Below are 26,873 nucleotides of genomic sequence, written 5' to 3'. Positions count from 1 at the left end.
AACTTACTTTATTCAGCTAGCTAAAAATGACACCATAGCTAACTAGCATGCTAGCATCCAATAACACACAGTTTGGCACCAATACTTGGTTACAACAAACTACCAATAGTGTGTTAACACACTAAACAGATAATTCGTGTCCGTGTCTAGTTCCTTTCATAACGCAGCAATAATTAAACGTTGGCTAGCTAGCACAAATATATTGTATTTAGCTGCTACAGTACAGTTAGCTGGTCGTGTTGGCTAGCTAGCAATGGCTACTGTGTTGACTTTGTTTGAAAAACGGCTAGCTAGCTAGCTTCGTGCTACACCCGGCACCGCCGAAAAGAATGCTAACCTACAATAACTACCCACAACAGCCCACGATGCCTAACTATGACGCCATAGCTAACTAGCATGCTAGCATCCAATAACACACGGTTTAGCACCAATACTTGGTTACAACAAACTACCAATAGTGTGTTAACACACTAAACAGATAATTCGTGTCCGTGTCTAGTTCCTTTCATAACGCAGCAAAAATTAAACGTTGGCTAGCTAGCACAAATATATTGTATTTAGCTGCTACAGTACAGTTAGCTGGTCGTGTTGGCTAGCTAGCAATGGCTACTGTGTTGACTTTGTTTGAAAAACGGCTAGCTAGCTAGCTTCGTGCTACACCCGGGACCGCCGAATACAATGCTAACATACAATAACTACCCACAACAGCCCACGATGCCTAACTATGACGCCATAGCTAACTAGCATGCTAGCATCCAATAACACACAGTTTAGCACCAATACTTGGTTACAACAAACTACCAATAGTGTGTTAACACACTAAACAGATAATTCGTGTCCGTGTCTAGTTCCAATCATAACGCAGCAATAATTAAACGTTGGCTAGCTAGCACAAATATATTGTATTTAGCTGCTACAGTACAATTAGCTGGTCGTGTTGGCTAGCTAGCAATGGCTACTGATGGAGAAGGGGAGCTAGAGAATGTGAAAAGAGGGATAGAGGGAGAGGAGAGTAAATATACATGCTGAAGATGGATGGGAAAGAGAGGGGACAGTTGAAGGAGGGGAGGACAGAAGCATAAAGAAAGAGGAGACTGACAAAGGGAGATAGAGGAAGAGGATGTGTTTAATAAGATTTACTAGATTACTGTCAGACTGTGCAGAATCACATGATCTACAACCTTGCATCCCAAATAACTACTCATTATGTGATTAAGATTAACGATTGCCCTACTCAAACCCCTTAAACTGAGAGTGTATTTTGAAAGATTGAAGGATATGACTTCAGCTGTGTACGTACATGGACAAAACTATATCTCCATGTTAAGATACAGGTTAGACCTTAGTCATGCTGAAAATACATTTTATTTTATTTTTATTTCACCTTTATTTAACCAGGTAAGCCAGTTGAGAACAAGTTCTCATTTACAACTGCGACCTGGCCAAGATAAAGCAAATCAGTGCAAAAAAAACAACAACACAGAGTTACATATGGGGTAAAACAAAACATAAAGTCAAAAATACAACAGAAAATATATATACAGTGTGTGCAAATGTAGCAAGTTATGGAAATGTGAGGTAAGGCAATAAATAGGCCATAGTGCAAAATAATTACAATTAGTATTAACACTGGAATGATAGATGTGCAAGAGATGATGTGCAAATAGAGATACTGGGGTGCAAATGAGCAAAATAAATAATAATATGGGGATGAGGTAGTTGAGTGGGCTAATTTCAGATGGGCTGTGTACAGGTGCAGTGATCGGTAAGGTGCTCTGACAACTGATGCTTAGTGAGGGAGATAAGAGTCTCCAGCTTCAGAGATTTTTGCAGTTCGTTCCAGTCATTGGCAGCAGAGAACTGGAAGGAATGGCGGCCAAAGGAGGTGTTGGCTTTGGGGATGACCAGTGAGATATACCTGCTGGAGCGCAGACTACGGGTGGGTGTTGCTATGGTGACCAATGAGCTAAGATAAGGCAGGGATTTGCCTAGCAGTGATTTATAGATGGCCTGGAGCCAGTGGGTTTGGCGACGAATATGTAGTGAGGACCAGCCAACAAGAGCGTACAGGTCACAGTGATGGGTAGTATATGGGGCTTTGGTGACAAAACGGATGGCACTGTGATAGACTACATCCAATTTGCTGAGTAGAGTGTTGGAGGCTATTTTGTAAATGACATCGCCGAAGTCAAGGATCGGTAGGATAGTCAGTTTTACGAGGGCATGTTTGGCAGCATGAGTGAAGGAGGCTTTGTTGCGAAATAGGAAGCCGATTCTAGATTTAACTTTGGATTGGAGATGCTTAATGTGAGTCTGGAAGGAGAGTTTACAGTCTAACCAGACACCTAGGTATTTGTAGTTGTCCCCATACTCTAGGTCAGACCCATCGAGGGTAGTGATTCTAGTCGGGTGGGCGGGTGCCAGCAGCGTTCGATTGAAGAGCATGCATTTAGTTTGACTTGTGTTTAAGAGCAGTTGGAGGCTACGGAAGGAGAGTTGTATGGCACTGAAGCTCGTTTGGAGGTTTGTTAACACAGTGTCCAATGAAGGGCCAGATGTATTCAAAATGGTGTCGTCTGCGTAGAGGTGGATCTGAGAATCACCAGCAGCAAGAGCGACTTCATTGATATACACAGAGAAAAGAGTCGGCCCAAGAATTGAACCCTGTGGCACCCCCATAGAGACTGCCATAGGTCCAGACAACAGGCCCTCCGATTTGACACATTGAACTCTATCTGAGAAGTAGTTGGTGAACCAGGCGAGGCAGTCATTTGAGAAACCAAGGCTATTTAGTCTGCCAATAAGAATGCGGTGGTTGACAGAGTCGAAAGCCTTGGCCAGGTCAATGAAGGCGGCTGCACAGTACTGTCTATTATCGATCGCGGTTATAATATCGTTTAGGACCTTGAGCGTGGCTGAGGTGCACCCATGACCAGCACGGAAACCGGATTGCATAGCGGAGAAGGTGTGATTCGAAATGGTCGGTGATCTGTTTGTTAACTTGGCTTTCAAAAACTTTCGAAAGGCAGGGCAGGATGGATATAGGACTTTAACAGTTTGGATCTAGAGTGTCACCCCCTTTGAAGAGGGGGATGACCGCGGCAGCTTTCCAATCTCTGGGGATCTCAGACGTTACGAAAGAGAGGTTGAACAGGCTAGTAATAGCGGTTGCGACAATTTCGGCGGCTAATTTCAGAAAGAAAGGGTCCAGATTGTCTAGCCCAGATGATTTGTAGGGGTCCAGATTTTGCAGCTCTTTCAGAACATTAGCTGTCTGAATTTGTGTGAAGGAGAAGCGGGGGGGGGGGGGGCATGGGCAAGTTGCAGCGGAGGGTGTAGAGCTGGTGGCCGGGGTAGTGGTAGCCAGGTGGAAAGCATTGCCAGCCGTAGCAAAATGCTTGTTGAAATTCTCGATTATTGTAGATTTATCGGTGGTGATAGTGTTTCCTAGCCTCAGTGCAGTGGGCAGCTGGGAGGAGGTGCTCTTATTCTCCATGGACTTTACAATGTCCCAAAACTTTTTGGAGTTAGTGCTACAGGATGCAAATTTCTGTTTGAAAAAGCTAGCCTTTGCTTTCCTAACTGCTTGTGTATATTGGTTCCTAATCGCGGGGGCTATTCGATGCTAATGCAGTACGCCACAGGATGTTTTTGTGCTGGTCATATGAAGTCCACTGTTAGTAAAGACAAGGTCTCTTGCACAATATGAAAGCATAGCTCTGTTTGTGAAATGATGCTCAGTGGCTGTAAACTAATGTTGTCAGATCTGCCCGGGCATGTAGATGGTTGCTCTCCTACAGTTCCCTCTTCTTGGCATGGCTCTTAGTCAACACCAGGGCAGGCAGTCCTGTAATGAAGACACTGTAGCTGATAAAATGCTGAACCTAGTGTTTGTTGCTAATAGTAACCTACGGTAACGCACGGTCTGTACTTGTCTCTAGTAGTAACCTACGGTCTGTACTTGTCTCTAGTAGTAACCTACGGTCTGTACTTGTCTCTAGTAGTAACCTACAGTCTGTACTTGTCTCTAGTAGTAACCTACAGTCTGTACTTGTCTCTAGTAGTAACCTACGGTCTGTACTTGTCTCTAGTAGTAACCTACGGTCTGTACTTGTCTCTAGTAGTAGCCTACGGTCTGTACTTGTCTCTAGTAGTAACCTACGGTCTGTACTTGTCTCTAGTAGTAACCTACGGTCTGTACTTATCTCTAGTAGTAGCCTACGGTCTGTACTTGTCTCTAGTAGTAACCTACGGTCTGTACTTGTCTCTAGTAGTAGCCTACGGTAACACATCTCGTCTTGGCTGTAACCTCAGTGCACCTGTCCTTTCTATCACCTGTGTCCTCCCGTCATTCATCATGTTTCTTGTTACTTACAGTTGAGAAGCCACTTGTACTGAGTGGACATGTGCAGGTAGCCTGGTGGTAAGAGCATTGGGACAGTAACTCAAAGGTTGCTTGTTTGAATCCCCAGAGCTGGCAAGTTGGAAAAATATGCAGTTCTGCCCTTGAGCAAGGCAGTTAACAACTGCTCCCTGTGGATGTCGATTAAGGCATCCCCCACACCTCTCTGATTCAGAGGGGTTAATGAAGACACATTTTGGTTGAATGCATTCAGTTGTGCAACTGACTAGGTATCCCCTTTTCCATGAATTTTAAACATACCTGGAGTTGGCCCAATCAATAAGACTGTCTGTGAAAAGTATAATGTGTAGATTTGGAGTTTTAAACCCCCAAGTCCCTGTCTGTCTGTCTGTGCCCCTGTCTAACTGTCTGTCCATCTCTCCTCTCCCTGTCTGTCTCTCCACAGCTGGATGGACGTCAGGACGGCCCTGGGGACTCCAGGGAGAAGGTGCTGGAGTTTGGTTTTGACTACTGCTACTGGTCTGTTGCCCCAGAGGAACCACACTATGCCTCACAGGAGGAGGTAAGGAGTCTGTAGTTCTGTGTTTGTGTAACAGAGTAGGTCCTGCCAAACCTGGGCCCTTCTGTACACCAACACTTCAAACTCCCGCACCGTTAGAGATTCCACATCGGCTACAATTGTTTAGGTATGGTGTTTTCGTGCCATGTTTCGTGCCTTCTGGGTGAAGGCAGCACCAGGCATGTGCGTGTCAGGCAGCCTGGGGACGTTGGGTAGGGTGGGCAATCGCAACCACTGGGCCGTGTTCAATAGGGCATGCAAAGGAAAATGAGGGTTTGTATTTGGACAAATCCAGGTAGTCCCTCCCTGTTTCCTTTCCTTTGGTGCCTAATGAACATGGCACTCATCTGAAGGAAGAGTCCAGGGGAATTAATACTGTCCTTGAAAAAAAGCTAAACAAGACAAAAACGCCCCCCTACCCCCAAATGGCTACTGAAGGGATAGGATCTCAGCTCCATCTGTTCCCCAGAGTTCTGTTGAGTATCACGTTTCCTTTTATGTCTCTGTGATTGGCTGATTAGATCTGTTTGTGTTTCTTTGATTGGTGGGTGCTACCTTTTTCCTGGTACTGAGCGGAGGAGGAGCCAGAATAAGACCCACCCCCTCAGAACACAGACTAGTGGAAATCGTTTCTCTTATCACGCGGGAAAATGTACTACAGCATTGTGTCATGTTAGTTGGAGTTCCATTTATAATGGTCCCGTGTAGCTCAGTTGGTAGAGCATGGCGCTTGCAATGCCAGGGTTGTGGGTGCGTTTCCCACGTGGGGGCCAGTATGAAAAATGTATGCACTCACTAACTGTAAGTCGCTCTGGATAGGATAAGAGCGTCTGCTAAATGACTAAAATGTAGAGCTCAAACTTGATGAATGCTGCATTGTCTTGTTGCTCTGATTCCCGACTGATTTAATCACAAACCAACATTTCCATCAAGGACAACCTATGCAAGCAATGTACCAACATGGGAAAAAGCCTTCGACCACCCTGGCCTGGTCTAGATATCCCATGATTTTGTTCTGGTCTTTGTCTGTGGAGACTGGAGAGTTAGTTCCTCTCTGTCTTTCTGTCTCTCTCTCTCTCTCTCTCTCTCTCTCTCTCGATCTCTCTCTCTCTTTCTCTCTCCCTCTCTCTCTCTCTATTAGTTTCCATTTAAATTCCCTACCACCAACCCTCTCTCTCTCTCCCTCTCTCTCTCTCTTTCTCTCTCCCTCTCTCTCTCTCTATTAATTTCCATTTAAATTCCCTACCACACACCCTCTCTCTCTCTCTCTCTCTCTCTCTCTCTCTCTCTCTCTCTCTCTCTCTCTCTCTCTCTATTAAATTCAATTTAAATTCCCCAACCACCCACCCACCCTCTCTCTCTCTCTCTCTCTCTCAAATTCAATTTAAATTCCCTACCACCCACCCTCTCTCTCTTTCCCTCTCTCTCTCTATTAAATTCAATTTAAATTCCCTATCACCCTCTATCTCTCTCACTGTCACTCTCTTTCCTCTCTCTCGCCCTCTCTTTTCTCTATCGCTCCATTCTCTCCATCTGAGTTGTGTCCAGTCAGAGGGTGCTGTCGGGGCGGCCCCGCCACTACATTCCTCTGGTGACTCGTGGTGGGCGAGGAGGAGGGCAAACAGGGGCACGACATACCCATACAATATAGAGTGTGTGTTTTGTCTTTAATTCTGTGGAGCAGGGTCACTGGATCACAGTCTGACCTCTGAGGCCTGTGAGTGTGTTTTGTCTTTAATTCTGTGGAGCAGGGTCACTGGATCACAGTCTGACCTCTGAGGCCTGTGAGTGTGTTTTGTCTTTAATTCTGTGGAGCAGGGTCACTGGATCACAGTCTGACCTCTGAGGCCTGTGAGTGTGTTTTGTCTTTAATTCTGTGGAGCAGGGTCACTGGATCACAGTCTGACCTCTGAGGCCTGTGAGTGTGTTTTGTCTTTAATTCTGTGGAGCAGGGTCACTGGATCACAGTCTGACCTCTGAGGCCTGTGAGTGTGTTTTGTCTTTAATTCTGTGGAGCAGGGTCACTGGATCACAGTCTGACCTCTGAGGCCTGTGAGTGTGTTTTGTCTTTAATTCTGTGGAGCAGGGTCACTGGATCACAGTCTGACCTCTGAGGCCTGTGAGCGTGTGACTGTTCCACACAGTCAGTGGCACCAGAACCGACATTTAGCAGTCACACGTCACAAATAGTTGCTAGGTCTACCCTTCTTTCTAGCGTCTGTCCCAAAGTATAATATATTTACATTTCTGTATGTTGACAAATAAACTGCTTGTGTTAGGTTACCTGAGCCCAACACTAAGGAATGGTCTACGGCCCAGACAACAGATAGTCTGTGTTGTTTGTGTGGTTTCAGAACACTTAATTGCCTTAGCAGTTTATACTTTCCCCAGACTTTCACACACATATGTAATTATTGAAAAATAATAGTTTTGTTTTCTTTCTTTATAGGTACAACTCATGTAATAGACCTGCTCATCAATTCTACAGTCGTTAATTGCATTAAAAAAGTGTCACTATTTTAGAAAAGTGTTGGGGATTTTCTCTCATTGGTGCTAAGCACTATTTTAAAGTCACTATTTAAGTGTAGTGTTTTTCTCAAGCACCATGTCAGTGTGCTGTAGTGTAGTTTTGTGTATCCAGGGTATCCTGGCTTCACTTCCTGTGGATTCCTGTGGGACTGAGTAAATCTGAGACCCATGAAGGAAAGAGGGAGAGAGAGAGAGAGAGAAGGGAAACTCTATATCACTACAACTGCTCCTCTAGTCTAGACTAGTCTCTGCAACCCCCTTTCCCCACCACCCCAAGCTTCTATACTGGAGCTCTACTCTGTTGCTACACACTGTCTGGATGGATATGCCACAGAATGAAATAGAACATACAGTGAGGGAAACAAATATTTGATCCCCTGCTGATTTTGTACGTTTGCCCACTGACAAAGACATGATCAGTCTGTAATTTTAATGGTAGGTTTATTTGAACAGTGAGAGACAGAATAACAACAAAAAAATCCAGAAAAACGCATGTCAAAAATGTTATAAATTGATTTGCATTTTAATGAGGGAAATAAGTATTTGACCCCTCTGCAAAACATGACTTAGTACTTGGTGGCAAAACCCTTGTTGGCAATCACAGAGGTCAGACGTTTCTTGTAGTTGGCCACCAGGTTTGCACACATCTCAGGGGGGATTTTGTCCCACTCCTCTTTGCAGATCTTCTCCAAGTCATTAAGGTTTCGAGGCTGACGTTTGGCAACTCGAACCTTCAGCTCCCTCCACATATTTTCTATGGGATTAAGGTCTGGAGACTGGCTAGGCCACTCCAGGACCTTAATGTGCTTCTTCTTGAGCCACTCCTTTGTTGTTGTGTTTTGGGTCATTGTCATGCTGGAATACCCATTCACGACCCATTTTCAATGCCCTGCCTGAGGGAAGGTTCTCACCCAAGATTTGACGGTACATGGCCCCGTCCATCGTCCCTTTGATGCGGTGAAGTTGTCCCCTTAGCAGAAAAACACCCCCAAAGCATAATGTTTCCACCTCCATGTTTGACGGTGGGGATGGTGTTCTTGGGGTCATAGGCAGCATTCCCCCTCCTCCAAACACGGCAAGTTGAGTTGATGCCAAAGAGCTCGATTTTGGTCTCATCTGACCACAACACTTTCATCCAGTTCTCCTCTGAAGCATTCAGATGTTCATTGGCAAACTTCAGACGGGCCTGTATATGTGCTTTCTTGAGCAGGGGGACCTTGCGGGCGCTGCAGGATTTCAGTCCTTCACGGCGTAGTGTGTTACCAATTGTTTTCTTGGTGACTATGGTCCCAGCTGCCTTGAGATCATTGACAAGATCCTCCTGTGTAGTTCTGGGCTGATTCCTCACTGTTCTCATGATCATTGCAACTCCACGAGGTGAGATCTTGCATGGAGCCCCAGGCCGAGGGAGATTGATAGTCCTTTTGTTTCTTCCATTTGAGAATAATCGTACCAACTGTTGTCACCTTCTCACCAAGCTGCTTGGCGATGGTCTTGTAGCCATTCCAGCCTTGTGTAGGTCTACAATCTTGTCCCTGACATCCTTGGAGAGCTCTTTGGTCTTGGCCATGGTGGAGAGTTTGGAATCTGATTGATTGATTGCTTCTGTGGACAGGTGTTTTTTATACAGGTAACAAGCTGAGATTAGGAGCACTCCCTTTAAGAGTGTGCTCCTAATCTCAGCTCGTTACCTGTATAAAAGACACCTGGGAGCCAGAAATCTTTCTGATTGAGAGGGGGTCAAATACTTATTTCCCTCATTAAAATGCAAATCAATTTATACAATTTATAATTTTTGACATGCGTTTTTCAGGATTTTTGTTGTTGTTATTATGTCTCTCACTGTTCAAATAAACCTACCATTAAAATTATAGACTGATCATTTCTTTGTCAGTGGGCAAACGTACAAAATCAGCAGGGGATCAAATACTTGTTTCCCTCACTGTAGCTCTATGGCATATGCTGCAGTGAGGTAGTTGAGTCTCCTCCAAAGGGGATTTCACTGTATACACTCTAGTCAGAAAGAAGGAGAGAAGAGATGGAGAGCGAGGGGAGATTAGAGAGGCGGGGAAGGAGAGAGGAGGGAGAGAATTTGAATTTTAAAATCCCCTTTATTTAGTCAAAACCCTACAGTACATCAACAGGAGGGAGGGAGGGAGGGAGGGAGGGAGAGAGAGTTACATTGTTACAACACTGTATATATACATAATATGACATTTGAAATGTCTTTATTCTTTTGGAACTTCTGAGTGTAATGTTTACTGTTAATATTTATTGTTTATTTCACTTTTGTTCACTATCTACTTCACTTGCTTTGGCAATGTTAACATACGTTTCCCATGCTAATAAAGCCCCTTAAATTGAGAGAGAGAGAGAGAGAGAGAGAGAAAGAGAGAGAGAAAGAGAAAGAGAGAGAGAGAGAGAGAGAGAGAGAGAGAGAGAGAGAGAGAGAGAGAGAGAGAGAGAGAGAGAGAGAGAGAGAGAGAGAGAGAGAGAGAGAGAGAGAGAGAGAGAGAGAGAGAGAGAGAGAGAGAGAGAGAGAGAGAGAGAGAGAGAGAGAGAGAGAGGAGAGAGAGAGAGAGAAAACCCCAGGCTAAGCTCCAGGCTAACGTAATTCTGTAACAAAACCCAGCATTGTGCTCTAGATTCAGTTCCTGTCCAATGACGTCTTTGGCCTGAAATGTAACTGTGAAAATGACTTATTGGAGCGGCTGTGAGTTTGGCAGATGGGGGGGGGGGGGGCTGCAGAAGTTCTGTCCATTCCCCTCCTCCACCTCTGGAATTCACTGTTTGTCTCTCTCAATTCAATTCAATTTCAATTTAAGGGCTTTATTGGTATGGGAAACGTATGTTAACATTGCCAAAGCAAGTGAAGTAGATAGTAAACAAAAGTGAAATAAACAATAAATATTAACAGTAAATATTACACTCAGAAGTTTCAAAAGAATAAAGACATTTCAAATGTCATATTATGTATATATACAGTGTTGTAACAATGTGCAAATAGTTAAAGTACAAAATGGAAAATAAATAAACATAAATATGGGTTGTATTTACAATGGTGTTTGTTCTACACTGGTTGCCATTTTCTTGTGGCAACAGGTCACACATCTTGCTGCTGTGATGGCACACTGGTATTTCACCCAATAGATATGGGAGTTTATCAAAATTGTATTTGTTTTCTAATTCTTTGTGGGTCTGTGTAATCTGAGGGAAATATGTGTCTCTAATGTGGTCATACATTTGGCAGGAGGTTAGGAAGTGCAGCTCAGTTTCCACCTCATTTTGTGGGCAGTGTGCACATAGCCTGTCTTCTCTTGAGAGCCAGGTCTGCCTACGGCGGCTTTTCTCAATAGCAAGGCTATGCTCACTGAGTCTGTCCATAGTCAAAGCTTTCCTTAAGTTTGGCTCAGTCACGGTGGTCAGGTATTCTGCCACTGTGTACTCTGTTTAGGGCCAAATAGCATTCAAGTTTGCTCAGTTTTTTTGTTAATTCTTTCCAATGTGTCAACTAATTCTCTTTTTGTTTTCTCATTATTTGGTTGGGTCTAATTGTGTTGCTGTCCTGGGGCTCTGTGGGGTCTGTTTGTGTTTGTGAACAGAGCCCCAGGATCAGCTTCCTTAGGGGACTCTTCTCCAGGTTAATTTCTCTGTAGGTGATGGTTTTGTTATGGAAGGTTTGGGAATCACTTCCTTTTAGGTGGTTGTAGAATTTAAATGCTCTTTTTGGATTTTGATCATTAGCGGGTATCGGCCTTATTCTCCTCTGCATGCATTATTTGGCGTTTTACGTATTTTTGCAGAATGCAGTCTCTATTTGGTGGTTGTCCCATTTTGTGAATTCTTGGTTGGTGAGCAGACCCCAGACCTCACAACCATAAAGGGCAATGAGTTCTATAACTAATTCAAGTATTTTTAGCCAGATCCTAATTGGTATGCGAATTTTATGTTCCTTTTGATGGCGTGGAAAGGTCCTGCTTGCCTTGCCTCTCAGATCATTCACAGCTTTGTGGAAGTTACCTGTGGCGCTGATGTTTAGGCTGAGGTATGTATCGTTTTTTGTATACTCTAGGGCAATGGTGTCTAGATGGAATTTATATTTGTGGTCCTGGCAACTGGACCTTTTTTGGAACACCATTATTTTTGTCTTACTGAGATTTACTGTCAGGATCCAGGTCTGACAGAATCTATGCAGAAGTTCTAGGTGCTGCTGTAGGCTCTCCTTGGTTGGGGACAGAAGCACCAGATCATCAGCAAACAGTATACATTTGACTTCAGATTCTAGTAGGGTGAGGCCAGGTGCTGCAGACTGTTCTAGTGCCCCCGCCAATTCATTGATATATATGTTGAAGAGGGTGGGGCTCAAGCTGTATCCCTGTCTCACCCCACGGCCCTGTGGAAAGAAATGTGTGTGCTTTTTGCCAATTTTAACTGCACACTTGTTGTTTGTGTACATGGATTTTATTATGTTGTATTGTTTTTTCACCAACACCACTTTCCATTAATTTGTATGGTAGACCCTCATGCCAAATTGAGTCAAAAGCTTTTTTGAAATCAACAAAGCATGAGAAGACTTTGCCTTTGTTTTGGTTTGTTTGTTTGTCAATTAGGGTGTGCAGGGTGAATACGTGGTCTGTCGTACGGTAATTTGGTAAAAAGACAATTTGACATTTGCTCAGTACATTGTTTTCACTGAGGAAATGAACTAGTCTGCTGTTAATGATAATGCAGAGGATTGCTGTTAATACATATCCCATGGTAGTTATTGGGGTCAAATTTGTCTCCACTTTTGTGGATTGGGGGGGTGATCAGTCCTTGGTTCCAGAGCTTAGGATCTAAGGATGATGTTAAAGAGTTTAAGTATAGCCAATTGGAATTTGTGGTCTGTATATTTTATCATTTCATTTAGGATACCATCAACACCACAGGTCTTTTTGGATTGGAGGGTTTATATTTTGTCCTGTAGTTCATTCAGTTTAATTGGAGATTCCAGTGGGTTCTCTCTCTCTCTCTCTCTCTCTCTCTCTCTCTCTCTCTCTCTCTCTCTCTCTCTCTCTCTCTCTCTCTCTTTCAACCCTCTAAACTTCTGTTTTTCTTACAGGCTGCTACACATACAGTTGAAGTCGGAAGTTTACATACACCTTAGCCAAATACATTTAAACTCAGTTTTTCACAATTCCTGACATTTAATCCTTGTAAAAATTCCCTGTCTTAGGTCAGTTAGCATCGCCACTTTATTTTAAGAATGTGAAATGTCAGAATAATAGTAGAGAGAATGATTTATTTCAGCTTTATTTCATCACATTCCCAGTGGGTCAGAAGTTTACATACACTCAATTACTATTTGGTAGCATTGCCTTTAAATTGTTTAACTTGGGTCAAACGTTTCGAGTAGCCTTCCACAAGCTTCCCACAATAAGTTAGGTGAATTTTGGCCCATTCCTCCTGACAGGGCTAGTGTAACTGAGTCAGGTTTGTAGGCCTCCTTGCTCGCACACGCTTTTTCAGTTCTTCCCACACATTTTCTATAGGATTGAGGTCAGGGCTTTGTGATGGCCACTCCAATACCTTGACTTTGTTGTCCTTAAGCCATTTTGCCACAACTTTGGAAGTATGCTTGGGGTCATTGTCCATTTGGAAGACCCATTTGCGACCAAGCTTTAACTTCCTGACTGATGTCTTGAGATGTTGCTTCAATATATCCACATCATTTTCCTTCCTCATAATGCCATCTATTTTGTGAAGTGCACCAGTCCCTCGTGCAGCAAAGCACCCCCACATCATGATGCTGCCACCCCCGTGATTCACGGTTGGGATGGTGTTCTTCGGCAACCCCCTTTTTCCTCCAAACATAACAATGGTCATTATGGCCAAACAGTTCTATTTTTGTTTCATCAGACCAGAGGACATTTCTCAAAAAAGTACTATCTTTGTCCCCATGTGCAGTTGCAAACTGTAGTCTGGCTTTTTTATGGCGGTTTTGGAGCAGTGGCTTCTTCCTTGCTGAGCGGCCTTTCAGGTTATGTCGATATAGGACTCGTTTTACTGTGGATATAGATACTTTTGTACCTGTTTCCTCCAGCATCTTCACAAGGTCCTTTGCTGTTGTTCTAGGATTGATTTGCACTTTTCGCACCAAAGTACGTTCATCTTATTTTGATTTTCCCATGATGTCAAGCAAAGAGGAACTGAGTTTGAAGATAGGCCTTGAAATACATCCACAGGTACACCTCCAATTGACTCAAATGATGTCAATTAGCCTATCAGAAGCTTCTAAAGCCATGACATAATGTTCTGGAATTTTCCAAGCTGTTTAAAGGCACAGTCAACTTAGTGTATGTAAACTTCTGATCCACTGGAATTGTGATACAGTGAATTATAAGAGAAATAATCTGTCTGTAAACAGTTGTTGGAAAAATTGCTTGTGTCATGCTCAAAGTAGAGATGTCCTAACCGACTTGCCAAAAATATAGTTTGTTAACAATACATTTTTGGAGTGGTTGAAAAACGAGTTTTAATGACTTCAACCTAAGTGTATGTAAACTGCAGACTTCAACTGTAAGTATGGCAGTGCATGATGTCTGAGGGTTGAATGTTTCACGTAATGTAGGGTCTTGACCCGATAAAGAGGATTTTCAAATTCTCCCTCCCATCTGTAGGCAGGCATGAATAATGTCCAGAAGCCTGTGTGTCTGTGTGGCCCTCAGTGTCTCCCTCCTCCTCCCTCCCTCCTTCCCTCCCGCCTCCCTGCACTTCTACGCTAATTTAACCTACAAATTATGTTAATGTATGACAAATGAATGAGAACACTGTTGAACTTGAGCCAATGAACTTTCCTTCCTATCTCTCTCTCTGTCTCTCTCTCTGTCTCTCTCTCTGTATGTATGTATTCCTCAGGCACCAAAAGCTAAACGTGTCTAATACTGTATCTGCTCAGGATCCTGCTGCGCTTTTTGTGTATTCTAGTTGGCAAGTCGTGAGATTGTGTGTGTGTATCCTAGTTGGAAAGGCGTGAGATTGTGTGTGTGTGTGTGTGTGTGTGTGTATCCTAGTTGGAAAGCTTGGGACTGAAACAGACTGACTGACCCATGTAGTTGGTTCCAGTTTCAATGCCACTGTCCTCTTGGAGAGAGTGCAGCACTGCCCATGAGACCTAGGCCTGTATTCAGAGTAGGAGTGTAGATTATAGGAAGAAATTCGGCTTGGCCACTAAGACCCTCACAAACATCTACAGATGCATCATTGAGAGCATCCTGTCAGGCTGTATTAAAACATGATATGGCAATTGCACTGCCCGCAAACCACAGTGCTCTCCAGAGGGTATTCCGGTCAGCCCAACGCATCATCAGGGGCACACTGCCTGCCCTCCAGGATAAAGCACCCAGTGTCACAGGAAAGCCAAGAAGATCATCAAAGACCTCAGCCACCCGAGCCATGGCCTGTTCACCTCGCTACCATCTAGAAGGCGGAGACCGTATAGGTACATCAAAGCTGGGACCGAGAGACTGATAAACAGCTTCTATCTCCAGGCCATCCGACTGTTAAACAATCACCACTAGCTGGCCTCCGCTCAGTACCCTGCCCTGAACCTTAGTCACTCTTACTAGCCGGCTACCACCCGGTACTCTACCCTGCACCTTAGAGACTGCTGCCCTATGTACATAGCCATTGAACACTGGTCACTTTAATAATGTTTACATACTGTTTTACCCACTTTATATGTATATACTGTATTCTAGTCATGACTCATCCTATATAACTACTGCTGTACACACCTTTTCTAATCATATACTGTCTATACACACCATTATATACACTGAGTATACCAAACATTAGGAGCACTTTCTTAATAATGAGTTTGCAAAACCCAGCATCGTTGCAGTTCTGGCACCTACTATCATACCCCGTTCAAAGGCACTTAAATCTTTTTTCTTGCCCATTCACCCTCTGAATGGCACACATACACAATCCATGTCTCAATTGTCTCAAGGCTTAAAACACTTTCTTTAACCTGTCTCCTCCCATTCATCTACACTTTTAAGTGGATTTAACAAGTGACATCAATAAGGGATCATAGCTTTCACCTGGATTCATCTGGTCAGTCGATGTCATGGAAAGAGCAGGTGTCCTTAATGTTTTGTACACTCAGTGTATATTTGTATTCCAGACTCTGGTCCGGAGGCGAATTTCCTGAAATTCTATCCATTTTGCATGGGGTTTTGACATTTTTACATTTTAGACATTTTAGTCATTTAGCAGACGCTCTTATCCAGAGCGACTTACAGGAGCAATTAGGGTTAAGTGCCTTGCTCAAGGGCACATCGACAGATTTTTCACCTAGTCGGCTCGGGGATTAGAACCAGCGACCTTTCGGTTAATGGCACAACGCTCTTAACCACTAAGCTACCTGCCGGTTTTGTACTGTGTATTTAAATACTGTATTCCTAACATACACTACATGCCCAAAAGTATGTGGACACCAATTCCAATTAGTGGATTCGGCAATTTCAGCCACACCCATTGCTGACAGGTGTATAAAATCAAGCACACAGCCATGCTATCTCCATAGACAAACATTGTGAGTAGAATGGCACATACTAAAGAGCTCAGTAAATTTCAACATGGCGCCGTCATAGGATTACACCTTTCCAACAAGTCAGTTTGTCAAATTTCTGCCCTGCTAGAGCTGCCCCGGTCAACTGTAAGTGCAGCCGCAAAGTGCTAGGCCACACAAGCTAACAGAATAGGACCGCCGAGTGCTGAAGCACGTAGCGTTTAAAAATCGTCTGTTCTCGGTTGCAACACTCACTACCGAGTTCCAAACTGCCTCTGGAAGCAACGTCAGCACAATAACTGTTCGTCGGCAGCTTCATGAAATGGGTTTCCATGGCCGAGCAGCCGCACACAAGTCTAAGATCACCATGCGCAATGCCAAGCGTCAGCTGGAGTGGTGTAAAGCTTTCCGCCATTGGAAGCTGGAGCAGTGGAAACGTGTTCTATTGAGTAATGAATCACGCTTCACCAAATGGCAGTCCGACGGACTAATCTGGGTTTGGCGGATGCCAGGAGAACGCTACCTGCCCGAATGCATCGTCCTAACTGTAAAGTTTGGTGGAGGAGGAATAATGGTTTAGGGATATCTTAACGCTACAGCATACAATGACATTCTAGACGATTCTGTGCTTCCAACGTTTTTGGCAACAGTTTGGGGAAGGCCCTTACCTGTTTCAGCATGACAATGCCCCCGTGCACAAAGCGAGGTCCATACATAAATGGGTTCTCGAGATCAGTGTGGAAGAACTGTACTGGCCTGCACAAAGCCCTGACCTCAACCCCATCGAACACCTTTGGAATTGGAACACATACTGCGAGCCAGGCCTAATCAGCCAACATCAGTGCCCGACATCACTAATGCTCTTGTGGCTGAATCGAAGCAAGTCCCCTGCAGCAATGTTCCAACATCTAGTGGAAAGCCTTCCCAGAAGAGTGGAGGCTGTTATAATAATAATAATATGCCATTTAGCAGACGCTTTTATCCAAAGCGACTTACAGTCATGTGCGCATACATTTTTAAGTATGGGTGGTCCCAGGGATCGAACCCACTGCCCTGGCGTTACAAGCGCCGTGCTCTACCAATTGAGCTACAGAGGACCACATAGCAGCGAAGGGGGGACCAACTCCATATTAATGCCCATGATTTTGGAATGAGATGTTCGACGAGCAGGTGTCCACATACTTTTGGTCATGTAGTGTAGCTCATTCTAATATTTCTACTACTTTACATTGCATTTTAGCTACACTGTTTATACACACCACATATTTATTTATAAACTGGATTCTTGACATAGACAAATTTGTGGACTTGTTTGACATTTTACTGCATTGTTAGGAGCTAGTTACATAAGCATTTTTGCTGAACCCGCTATAACATCTGAAACAAAACTGTGCTCGCAACCAATAAACAAATAGATTTTTACTTGACTTTTCCTAAATGCAGGCTTTACCCAACCATTGCCCACTGTTAGCCCAAGGACCCCCTGCTATATGAGATGATGTGTAGTATTAGGGAAGTGCACTTAAGGTGCTGTTTTTTGGCTTTGGTGGTTTCTTAGAAGAACACTCGCCTTGGCTGGCCTTCAACTGGCGTCATAACACCCACCCACCCACACACACACACACACACACACACACACACACACACACACACACACACACACACACACACACACACACACACACACACACACACACACACACACACACACACACACACACACACACACACACACACACACACACACACACACAAATAAGGAGTTTTCCAATCCAGGGGCTGGTGTAGAGCTGAGCAGGCCACATGGAAAACAAACCCAGCCACTGAAGTCAGACCACCACAGCCATGGATTAGTGGACTGAGAACCATTACAGCTACCTGCCTGCCTCTCTCCTTCTCCCCATCACTCTCTCTCTCCCTCCATCTCTCTCTTTCTCTCTCCCTCTTCTCCCTATCACTCTCTTTCTCCTTCTCCCTCCTTCTCTCCCCCCATCCCCCCTCTCTACTTCTCCCTCTTAGTTTTTCCTCTCCATTGACAGGTTCCAGACTTACAGGCTTACAATCTATAGAGTATCCCTGTTCCAAAACAAGCTCTTATAACCAGCAGTTATCCAGAGAGAGAGATTAATTCATTCATTCATCCTGGGTTGGCTCGCTCTATGTCGGACCTCTGCTTGGACTGACCCACTTCTGGAGTGGACACTCCCTGTCCCCCCGCCACACCAACTGGACCTCCAGTCAGTCACCAGGGTCTACCCTTCCTCCCCCTTCCTCTTCCTCCTCCTCCTCCTCCTTCCTCCTCCTTCCTACCCCTTCCTCCTCCTTCCTACCCCTTCCTCCTCCTTCCTACCCCTTCCTCCTCCTCCTCCTCCTCCTTCCTCCTCCTTCCTCCTCCTTCCTACCCCTTCCTCCTCCTTCCTCCTCCTACCTCCTCTCCCCCTGTTTGGCCTGATAGTTTTTACCTGTGTTTCATTGCCGGAGTGAAATCTATATTCTGCTTTCCTCTCTTCATTCATGTTTTTATTTTTTTCATTTTTTTCAAGAGAAGTAAAGCAAACCTGAAGCCTTTTTTCAGATGCTGTTTCCTCTGGGCTGGTTGGACACAGAACAACACCTACACACACACACACAGACACACACACAGACAGAACCTTCCTGTTGATGCATGTGTTTAGTCTGTCCCTGTGTGTTTTGGGCATTTATTCTACAGACTCTGTTTCTGTTGGCTCTCTGGCTCTATTCTTTATGACCTGCTTGAATCTGGATCATCCGTTAGTCCACCGTCCCATAATGCACTGCATTTCTTACCTTACTGGTCTGCTTTGTTGTCCACATACCTCCCAGTTTGCTGTGCCACCACACCAGTAGTCAGTCAAGGGTTCTGTGATAGTAGGTTGGAACGGTGAGAGCCTATTGTCGTCTTTCAGGGATGCTTTCTACACAATATCAGGGATTCCCCTCCACCAAATAATTGTAATATGACAATGATGAGACACAATAGAGTGTTCCAGATGAGAGTATGTCAGGGCCTGTGTTAATCATATTCCATAGAATACTCCCTGCCTGTGGAACTCAAAATGGAGAAGTGTGTGTGTGTGTGTGTGTGTGTGTGTGTGTGGTGTGCATTTTCATGGTCTGCATAAAAAGAGAGGAGAGTGGGAGTTAACAGTAGTGAAGTGGAGTTCCATGCTGTTTGAATGCTGAGACAACAGGAACCCTCCTCAGCCTTAGGTCAGCAACCCACTAAGTGATTTAAGAGTGTCTACCTTAACAATGCTACTGTTGATTCTGTTTGGTAGGGAGGAGAGGGAGAGGGGTTAAAGGGAGAGAGGGGGAGAGAGGGGGGAGGACAGGAGTGAGGGAGGAGGGAGAAAGCAGGAGAGTCCAGTGTAAGAAGTGTTAGGGGGACAGGAGTGGCACGGCCCTTTGCGTTGTGGGTGGGGAAACCCTATTTAAGCAGCAGAGTTACAGGGGGGCGTAGCCTGGTGTTCTGGATGCCACTGTACAACAGCACAACAGTATAGCTTACAACCAGACACAACCTGTAGTTTAGCTTCTTCAACAAAGCTTACAGCCAGACACAGAATGTAGACTAACCTACAACAACACAGCGTTTGGAAAGGATGTTCTTCTTGCTAGCTCTGACAATTTACTTTACACACAGACAAACGTTGAACTAAGAACCCATAACCTGGTCCCAGATCTGTTGCTGTCTTGCTAGCTCCTATGGCCATCATTGTCATGATGGAGTTGGCTATACAGTACAAACAGATCTGGGACCAGGCTAGTGCACTAATCAAACCACTAGGTTATGGACTGCATTCCTTTGTAGCATACATAACAAGGTGTTGTATTAAAACGAGCAGCCTGCCCAGTACCCTCTCTCTCTCCCCTGCTGAGCAGTCTACAGTCCACAGCTCTATAAACTAGCTGTCACCATCAATTAAAGATTTGTGGAACCAAGGCGCAGCGTGATAAGCGTACATTTTATTCAAGTACTTAACTCACGACAAAAAACAACAAACAAACGATACGTGAAGTCCTAGGTTACACAACACAAACCTTTACGGAACAAGATCCCACACCGACTAGTGCCAAACAGGCTGCCTAAGTATGGTCCCCAATCAGAGACAACGAGTACAGCTGCCTCTGATTGGGAACCACCCTGGCCAACATAGATCCACACGATCTAGAAACTAACATAGAAAATAATATATAGAAACTCCACACCCTGGCTCAACATTTAAGAGTCCCCAGAGCCAGGGCGTGACACTAGCAGAGAGTTTTGCCGCAGCATGGAATAAAGATGACATGTCACCCAACCTAGGTGAACCCAAGGAACACTGTGAGGTCCACTGATCTTCCTTGCATTTATTGACAGTGCTGCCAGAGACAATGACAATCGCTGGAAATATGTTGATGATTTAAATCTGATCCATACCTGTCCCACACACGCGCACACACACACACACAGAAACTTACACACACACACAGCAACACACACACACACACACACACACACACACACACACACACACACACACACACACACACACACACACACACACACACACACACACACACACACACAGAATTCCTGTTGATGCAAGTGTTTAGTCTGTCCCTGTGTGTTTTGGGCATTTATTCTACAGACTCTGGTCCTGTCCCGTGAATCATATCTCCACCCCACAATCATCCTTAACCAACCTAGAAGGATGGGTCCAGGAAGGTCATATGGCCCTGAATCCCTCTAAATGAAAGGTCCTGTTGATATCATTTGTGAGAAACCTGCCCCCGCCAAGTCCACTTACAATAGACGGGAAAGACCTGCAAGTCTGTGAATCAGTTAAAATTCTTGGAATCATTGTGCAAAATAATCTGCAGTGGGCCGACCAAGTCACATCCATGGTTAGAAAGGGAAATTGGAAGTTGTTCTTCCTACACAGACTAAAAAGGTTAAATGTGCCACAAGCCGGCCTGCTGGCTACTGTATCTACACAGGCTACATTCACCCCCTGCCTGGAATACACAGCACCAATTTGGCATAGCTCCTTAACTCAAGCCCTCTCTGACCAACTGGGGCACATCCAGAAGCGTGCTTGCAGAATCATCCTCAGCACAGCATATCCTGGATACAAGGATGCTCTGACTTCATTACCACTACCCTCATTTCATGAGAGAAGAGAGAAACTGTGCCTGGACTTGGCTGTCTCCCTGATCAAGCCGCCCCTCAGGGACTGGTTACCTGCCTGTCAAGGACAGGTGTCAGGCAGATCCACCTGCTCTCTATTCCACAGTCCAGGACTGAGAGATATGAAAAGTCACCCATACCCTACCCAGTGGCGGCTCCTGAAAAAATTCTCAGGAGGGGCAATTTTTCTGATGATTTAGGTGACCTACACACATTTTAAAAAAGATATGTCCAGCAACAACATGAAGACAGGGGCAGCATATAAGTCAATACCAGAAGCATTTATTGACTGATCTGGGGAGATGGATTCCAGTTTCTGTGACAGATTATAAATAATCTCTGATGCCTTTGTTATATTAGCTTTTGGTTGAATGTACTGTCGTAGTAAATATATAATGTTATAGCTTGGTCTGACTAAAATCTTGTGCATGACCCATTTTGTGTTGGGCGTTTGTTTTCAATCAATGCTGTTCCTATCCTATAACAATGGACAAAAGAGTCCTATCTTGTCAGCCTTGTCAGCAGGTGGCCAAGGACAACACCCACGCCATAGGTCTCTCAGTTCTTCCAACTCACGAGTTCTTGCTCTGAGGACACACACACACACACACACACACATCATCACTGATAACACACACACACACACACATCATCACTGTTAAACACACACACACACACACACATCATCACTGTTAAACACACACACACACACACACACACAAATCCCCTCTCTTTAGGCTGAACATTTGAAGACAGAGAACCCGACTCAGAGCCAATGCAACAGTGGAGGGGACCTCGCCCAACTCATCAGGACCAATCAGAAGATCAGAACTACTAGATTCAACCTACATCATTTATTGTATAAAATGTCAGCACACAATGTTTTCGGGGCTCTCATCAGATAGCTCCCTAAGAGTTTGACGAACGAGTCCGTGCACGCGATTCCAGATATCTTTACCTCTGAATAAACTGCCTTTATTATACCATATCCACCCTGTCCAAAGTCTCTACTTGGTCTCAGTTCTCCAGTAAACTTGTGATTATCAACAGTACACAACGGTAACAAACAATTGGGGGAACTCACGGGGCAGATAGTAAGGTCACAGTGACACAGAAAGCAGTTCAATGTCGGGGCTCGGGGGTACAGAGTCGCTCTCTTACCAGGATCGATTTTCCCTGTGACTGTCAGATCGAGGTCCGCTCCAACCAGGGTGAAGCCGGCCGGCTCCACTTCTCTGTCCGGGACTCTGTCATCCAGCCAAGTCTCCCAGCTGTATTGGATTCCGCTGCCAGCAACGTTTTCATTATTTAGTCCGTTCGTAGCGGGTATGTACACGATCAACAAGATCAGTCCAAAACCCACCACTCGAAATCCATGGTTGGCAGAATGTTTGTAAACTAAGTGTACAAATTAAAAACATAAAATAACGCCACTAAGTGTACAAATTAAAAACATAAAATAACGCCACACTGCAGGTCGCAAAGAGACGCTGCTAGCCGCTATTTGCTTAGTTACGTTCATGGTTACGTCACGTATGACGAAAGCGCGTAAGTGCAAGCCCACAGACACCCATAGAGAATGTATTGAAAGCTTTGAAATTTGAAAAAAATAGATTTTACATGACAGGCTATGAGAGACTTCTGGGCGATTTTCAACCTGACTGAAATCGCCCAAAAACGGGCGGGGCCATTTGAAGCACGACTTTAGCCTGATTTGACATTTAGTGGCAGTCAGATCAGATTACAACACTGATAACTACTGTTGCCGTGATATAATTGATTAGAAAAAAAATCCCTTCCTTTTCCCGTTTGGCAGTGCGTCGCCCATATCGCCCTATTGAACAGGCCGTCCCTGACCCTACCTATATAAACTAATCAACAAAACTCTTTGAGTCTCCTAAATGTACATATGGTCATGAATTGCACTTGTGATTTCAATGTAAATGTTTTATTGTGTATGTAGTGTAATATCATTTATTTCAGTGACCTTGACTACCATGTCGATATCAAAACTTGAACTGTTTACTATATGGTGACGTAGATAGACTGTTACTGCCGTTAGGGCTTACCTGTTAACACGTGGACATGTCTTAGCTGAGATTCTGTGTGTTTTGGTTGTTTCTGTTATGGCATGTGGTCAATGGTAGTTAGATAAGGCATGAAACTACTGGGACTACCTGTGAAGCTTATTGAAGGGGCTTTACGTGGACTTTAATAAAATATTTGAGGGCTGTATCCAACCATAAGACCTTCCCTGGGTTGTAGATTTGGGGGCTATATCCAACCATAAGACCTTCAATGGGTTGGTGTAGATTTGAGGGCTGTATCCAACCATAACACCTTCCCTGGATTGGTGTAGATTTGAGGGCTGTATCCAACCATAAGACCTTCAATGGGTTGGTGTAGATTTGAAGGCTGTATCCAACCATAACACCTTCCCTGGATTGGTGTAGATTTGAGGGCTATATCCAACCATAACACCTTCCCTGGGTTGGTGTAGATTTTAGGGCTGTATCCAACCATAACACCTTCCCTGTGTTGGTGTAAATTTGAGGGCTATATCCAAACATAAGACCTTCAATGGGTTGGTGTAGATTTGAGGGCTGTATCCAACCATAACACCTTCCCTGGATTGGTGTAGATTTGAGGGCTGTATCCAACCATAACACCTTCCCTGTGTTGGTGTAAATTTGAGGGCTGTATCCAACCATAACACCTTCCCTGGGTTGGTGTAGATTTGAGGGCTGTATCCAACCATAACACCTTCCCTGTGTTGGTGTAAATTTGAGGGCTATATCCAACCATAAGACCTTCAATGGGTTGGTGTAGATTTGAGGGCTGTATCCAACCATAAGACCTTCCCTGGATTGGTGTAGATTTGAGGGCTATATCCAACCATACCACCTTCCCTGGGTTGGTGTAGATTTGAGGGCTATATCCAACCATACCACCTTCCCTGGGTTGGTGTAACCTATAGTTCTGTTGGTCATTAGGTTGGCTGAGAGCCTCTACGGGAGAGGAGGTACAGTGTTTGATCCTGTGTGATACTTCCTTCGTGCTGGGGGAGCAGTGTGGGAGTATTCCTCTCCTCATGGTGTGTCAATGTTCCCCAGTCTCTCAGTCTGGATTCTGGCTCTGGATCAGGTTTCTGCTGCTGGTGGTGTGTTTACCTGGGCCTGGGACCTACTGGCTGGGCTGCTGGGTGCCATGCATATCCTTAGGCCTGGAGCCTGGGCGGCGGGTACTGCTCCAACCCCCTGATCTCTCCCTGGCCGAGGGAAGGAAGGAAAACAAGGTGCCCAGACTGGCTCGAGTCTATGTATGGAACCTTCTCAGGAGCTCTGCACATTCAGCTCCACGCTCCTTAGGGAGGTTTATTTTTCTGCCCGACAACTAGCTTTCAACTCCCCCACCCTCCGGCCCTGCTACCCTGCCCCCGGCCCTGCTACCCAGCCTCCCATCCTGCCTCCCGTCCTGCCACCCAGCCTCCCGTCCTGCCATCCTGCCTCCCGTCCTGCCACCCAGCCTCCCGTCCTGCCACCCAGCCTCCCGTCCTGCTACCCAGCCTCCCATTCTGCCACCCAGCCTCCCATCCTGCCACCCAGCCTCCCGTCTCGCCACCCAGCCTCCCATCCTGCCACCCAGCCTCCCGTCCTGCCACCCAGCCTCCTGTCCCTCCTCCTAGCTCTAGCAGGGTGTTTACTCTTAGTATTAACTGTCTTCCTGACTCCCTGGCTCAGCTCCTTACCCAAACACCTCTGCAGGAAGCAACAACCCAGTACACTGGCTGGGTGCCACAGCGTTGTGCCTGGCTGGACCTAATCTGGATGTGCTGTAGTTCGACAAAACACTCCATGACACAATGTATCACACCAAGGACGTTAACTGCTCTCACCCTCTATCTGTAGCCCTTCAACATAGAACTTAATAAACACTGCTTGTCGTTGTCTTGTTGTGACCCAACACTATGCCGCCTTTACTATATACTAGTTGAGACTGTGCGTGTGTGCTCTCCTGTAGGTGTTCCAGGACCTGGGACTGACGGTGCTGGCCGGGGCGTCAGAGGGCTACAACGTCTGTCTGTTTGCCTACGGGCAGACTGGCACTGGCAAGACCTACACCATGATGGGCACACTGGTGAGGAGGGGAGGGGATTATAACTATAATATGGTAACACTGGACTTAATGCAGGTATAATGCATTATGATGCAGTTATAATGCGTTGTAAGGAAAGTGTTACCTATCAAATCAGGTCGCAGTTGTAAATGAGAACTTGTTCTCAACTGACTTACCTGGTTAAATAAAGGTGAAATAAAATTTAAAATATCATCTGGAACATCGCTGTTGGCTTTCTCCGCTCTGCTGTATGTGTTGAAAGGAGGCACAGTGTCAATAGTTAATGACTCTTCTCTTCTCTTTCCCTCCCTCGCTTCCTTCTTCTCCTCCTCCTGCTCCTCCTCCTCCTCCTCCTCCTCCTCCTCCTCCTCCTCCTCCTCCTCCTCCTCTCCTCTCAGGACTCCATGGGCCTGACCCCCAGGATTTGTCAGGTAAGGAAGTGGTCCTATAATTCAGTCTAAAGGGTCCCGGTGAGGTAGTGTTCTGGTTAAGGACCTGTTCTACCTGTCTGGTCTCTCCAGGGCCTGTTCAGATCTGATAACACCTTCCCTGAAGGACAGAACTCCAGCAGGGTTGAGATCAGGTAAGAGTTGACTGTGTGTTTGAGGTAAGAGGGAACATTGTGTTTGAGGTAAGAGGGAACATTGTGTTTGAGGTAAAAGGGAACATTGTGTTTGAGGTAAGAGGGAACATTGTGTTTGAGGTAAGAGGGAACATTGTGTTTGAGGTAAGAGGGAACATTGTGTTTGAGGTAAGAGGGAACATTGTGTTTGAGGTAAGAGGGAACATTGTGTTTGAGGTAAGAGGGAACATTGTGTTTGAGGTAAGAGGGAACATTGTGTTTGAGGTAAAAGGGAACATTGTGTTTGAGGTAAGAGGGAACATTGTGTTTGAGGTAAAAGGGAACATTGTGTTTGAGGTAAGAGGGAACATTGTGTTTGAGGTAAAAGGGAACATTGTGTTTGAGGTAAGAGGGAACATTGTGTTTGAGGTAAGAGGGAACATTGTGTTTGAGGTAAGAGGGAACATTGTGTTTGAGGTAAGAGGGAACATTGTGTTTGAGGTAAGAGGGAACATTGTGTTTGAGGTAAGAGGGAACATTGTGTTTGTGGTAAGAGGGAACTGTGTGTTTGAGGTAAGAGGGGACTGTATGTTTGAGGTAAGAGGGAACATTGTGTTTGAGGTAAGAGGGAACATTGTGTTTGAGGTAAGAGGGGACTGTGTGTTTGAGGTAAGCGGGGACTGTATGTTTGAGGTAAGAAGGGACTGTGTGTTTGAGGTAAGAGGGGACTGTGTGTTTGAGGTAAGAGGGGACTGTGTGTTTGAGGTAAGAGGGGACTGTGTGTTTGAGGTAAGAGGGAACTGTGTGTTGAGGTAAGAGGGGACTGTGTGTTTGAGGTAAGAGGGAACTGTGTGTTGAGGTAAGAGGGGACTGTGTGTTTGAGGTAAGAGGGGACTGTATGTTTGAGGTAAGAGGGAACTGTGTGTTTGAGGTAAGAGGGGACTGTGTGTTGAGGTAAGAGGGGACTGTGTGTTTGAGGTAAGAGGGGACTGTGTGTTG

At 45.1% G+C, this 26,873-nt stretch overlaps 1 protein-coding gene across 1 annotated transcript in view; it reads left to right on the top strand.

Annotated features, from left to right (window-relative positions):
- The window catches only part of LOC311122023 (uncharacterized protein), a gene marked incomplete at its 5' end in the record, with an annotated part of 65,331 nt that overhangs the window by 12,162 nt on the left and 26,296 nt on the right, over nt 1-26,873 (top strand). The window contains 4 exons of the mRNA XM_084196451.1: nt 4,809-4,925; nt 25,217-25,333; nt 25,711-25,743; nt 25,834-25,895. Coding sequence (XP_084052577.1) covers nt 4,809-4,925; nt 25,217-25,333; nt 25,711-25,743; nt 25,834-25,895 — 329 coding nt within the window. The remainder of the gene's footprint in view (nt 1-4,808; nt 4,926-25,216; nt 25,334-25,710; nt 25,744-25,833; nt 25,896-26,873) is intronic.

Source organism: Coregonus lavaretus (genome assembly GCF_964263955.1).
Source record: "Coregonus lavaretus genome assembly, contig: HAP1_SCAFFOLD_1602, whole genome shotgun sequence".
NCBI classification, from domain to species: Eukaryota; Metazoa; Chordata; class Actinopteri; order Salmoniformes; family Salmonidae; genus Coregonus; species Coregonus lavaretus.
This window is presented reverse-complemented; position numbering and strand designations above follow the sequence as displayed.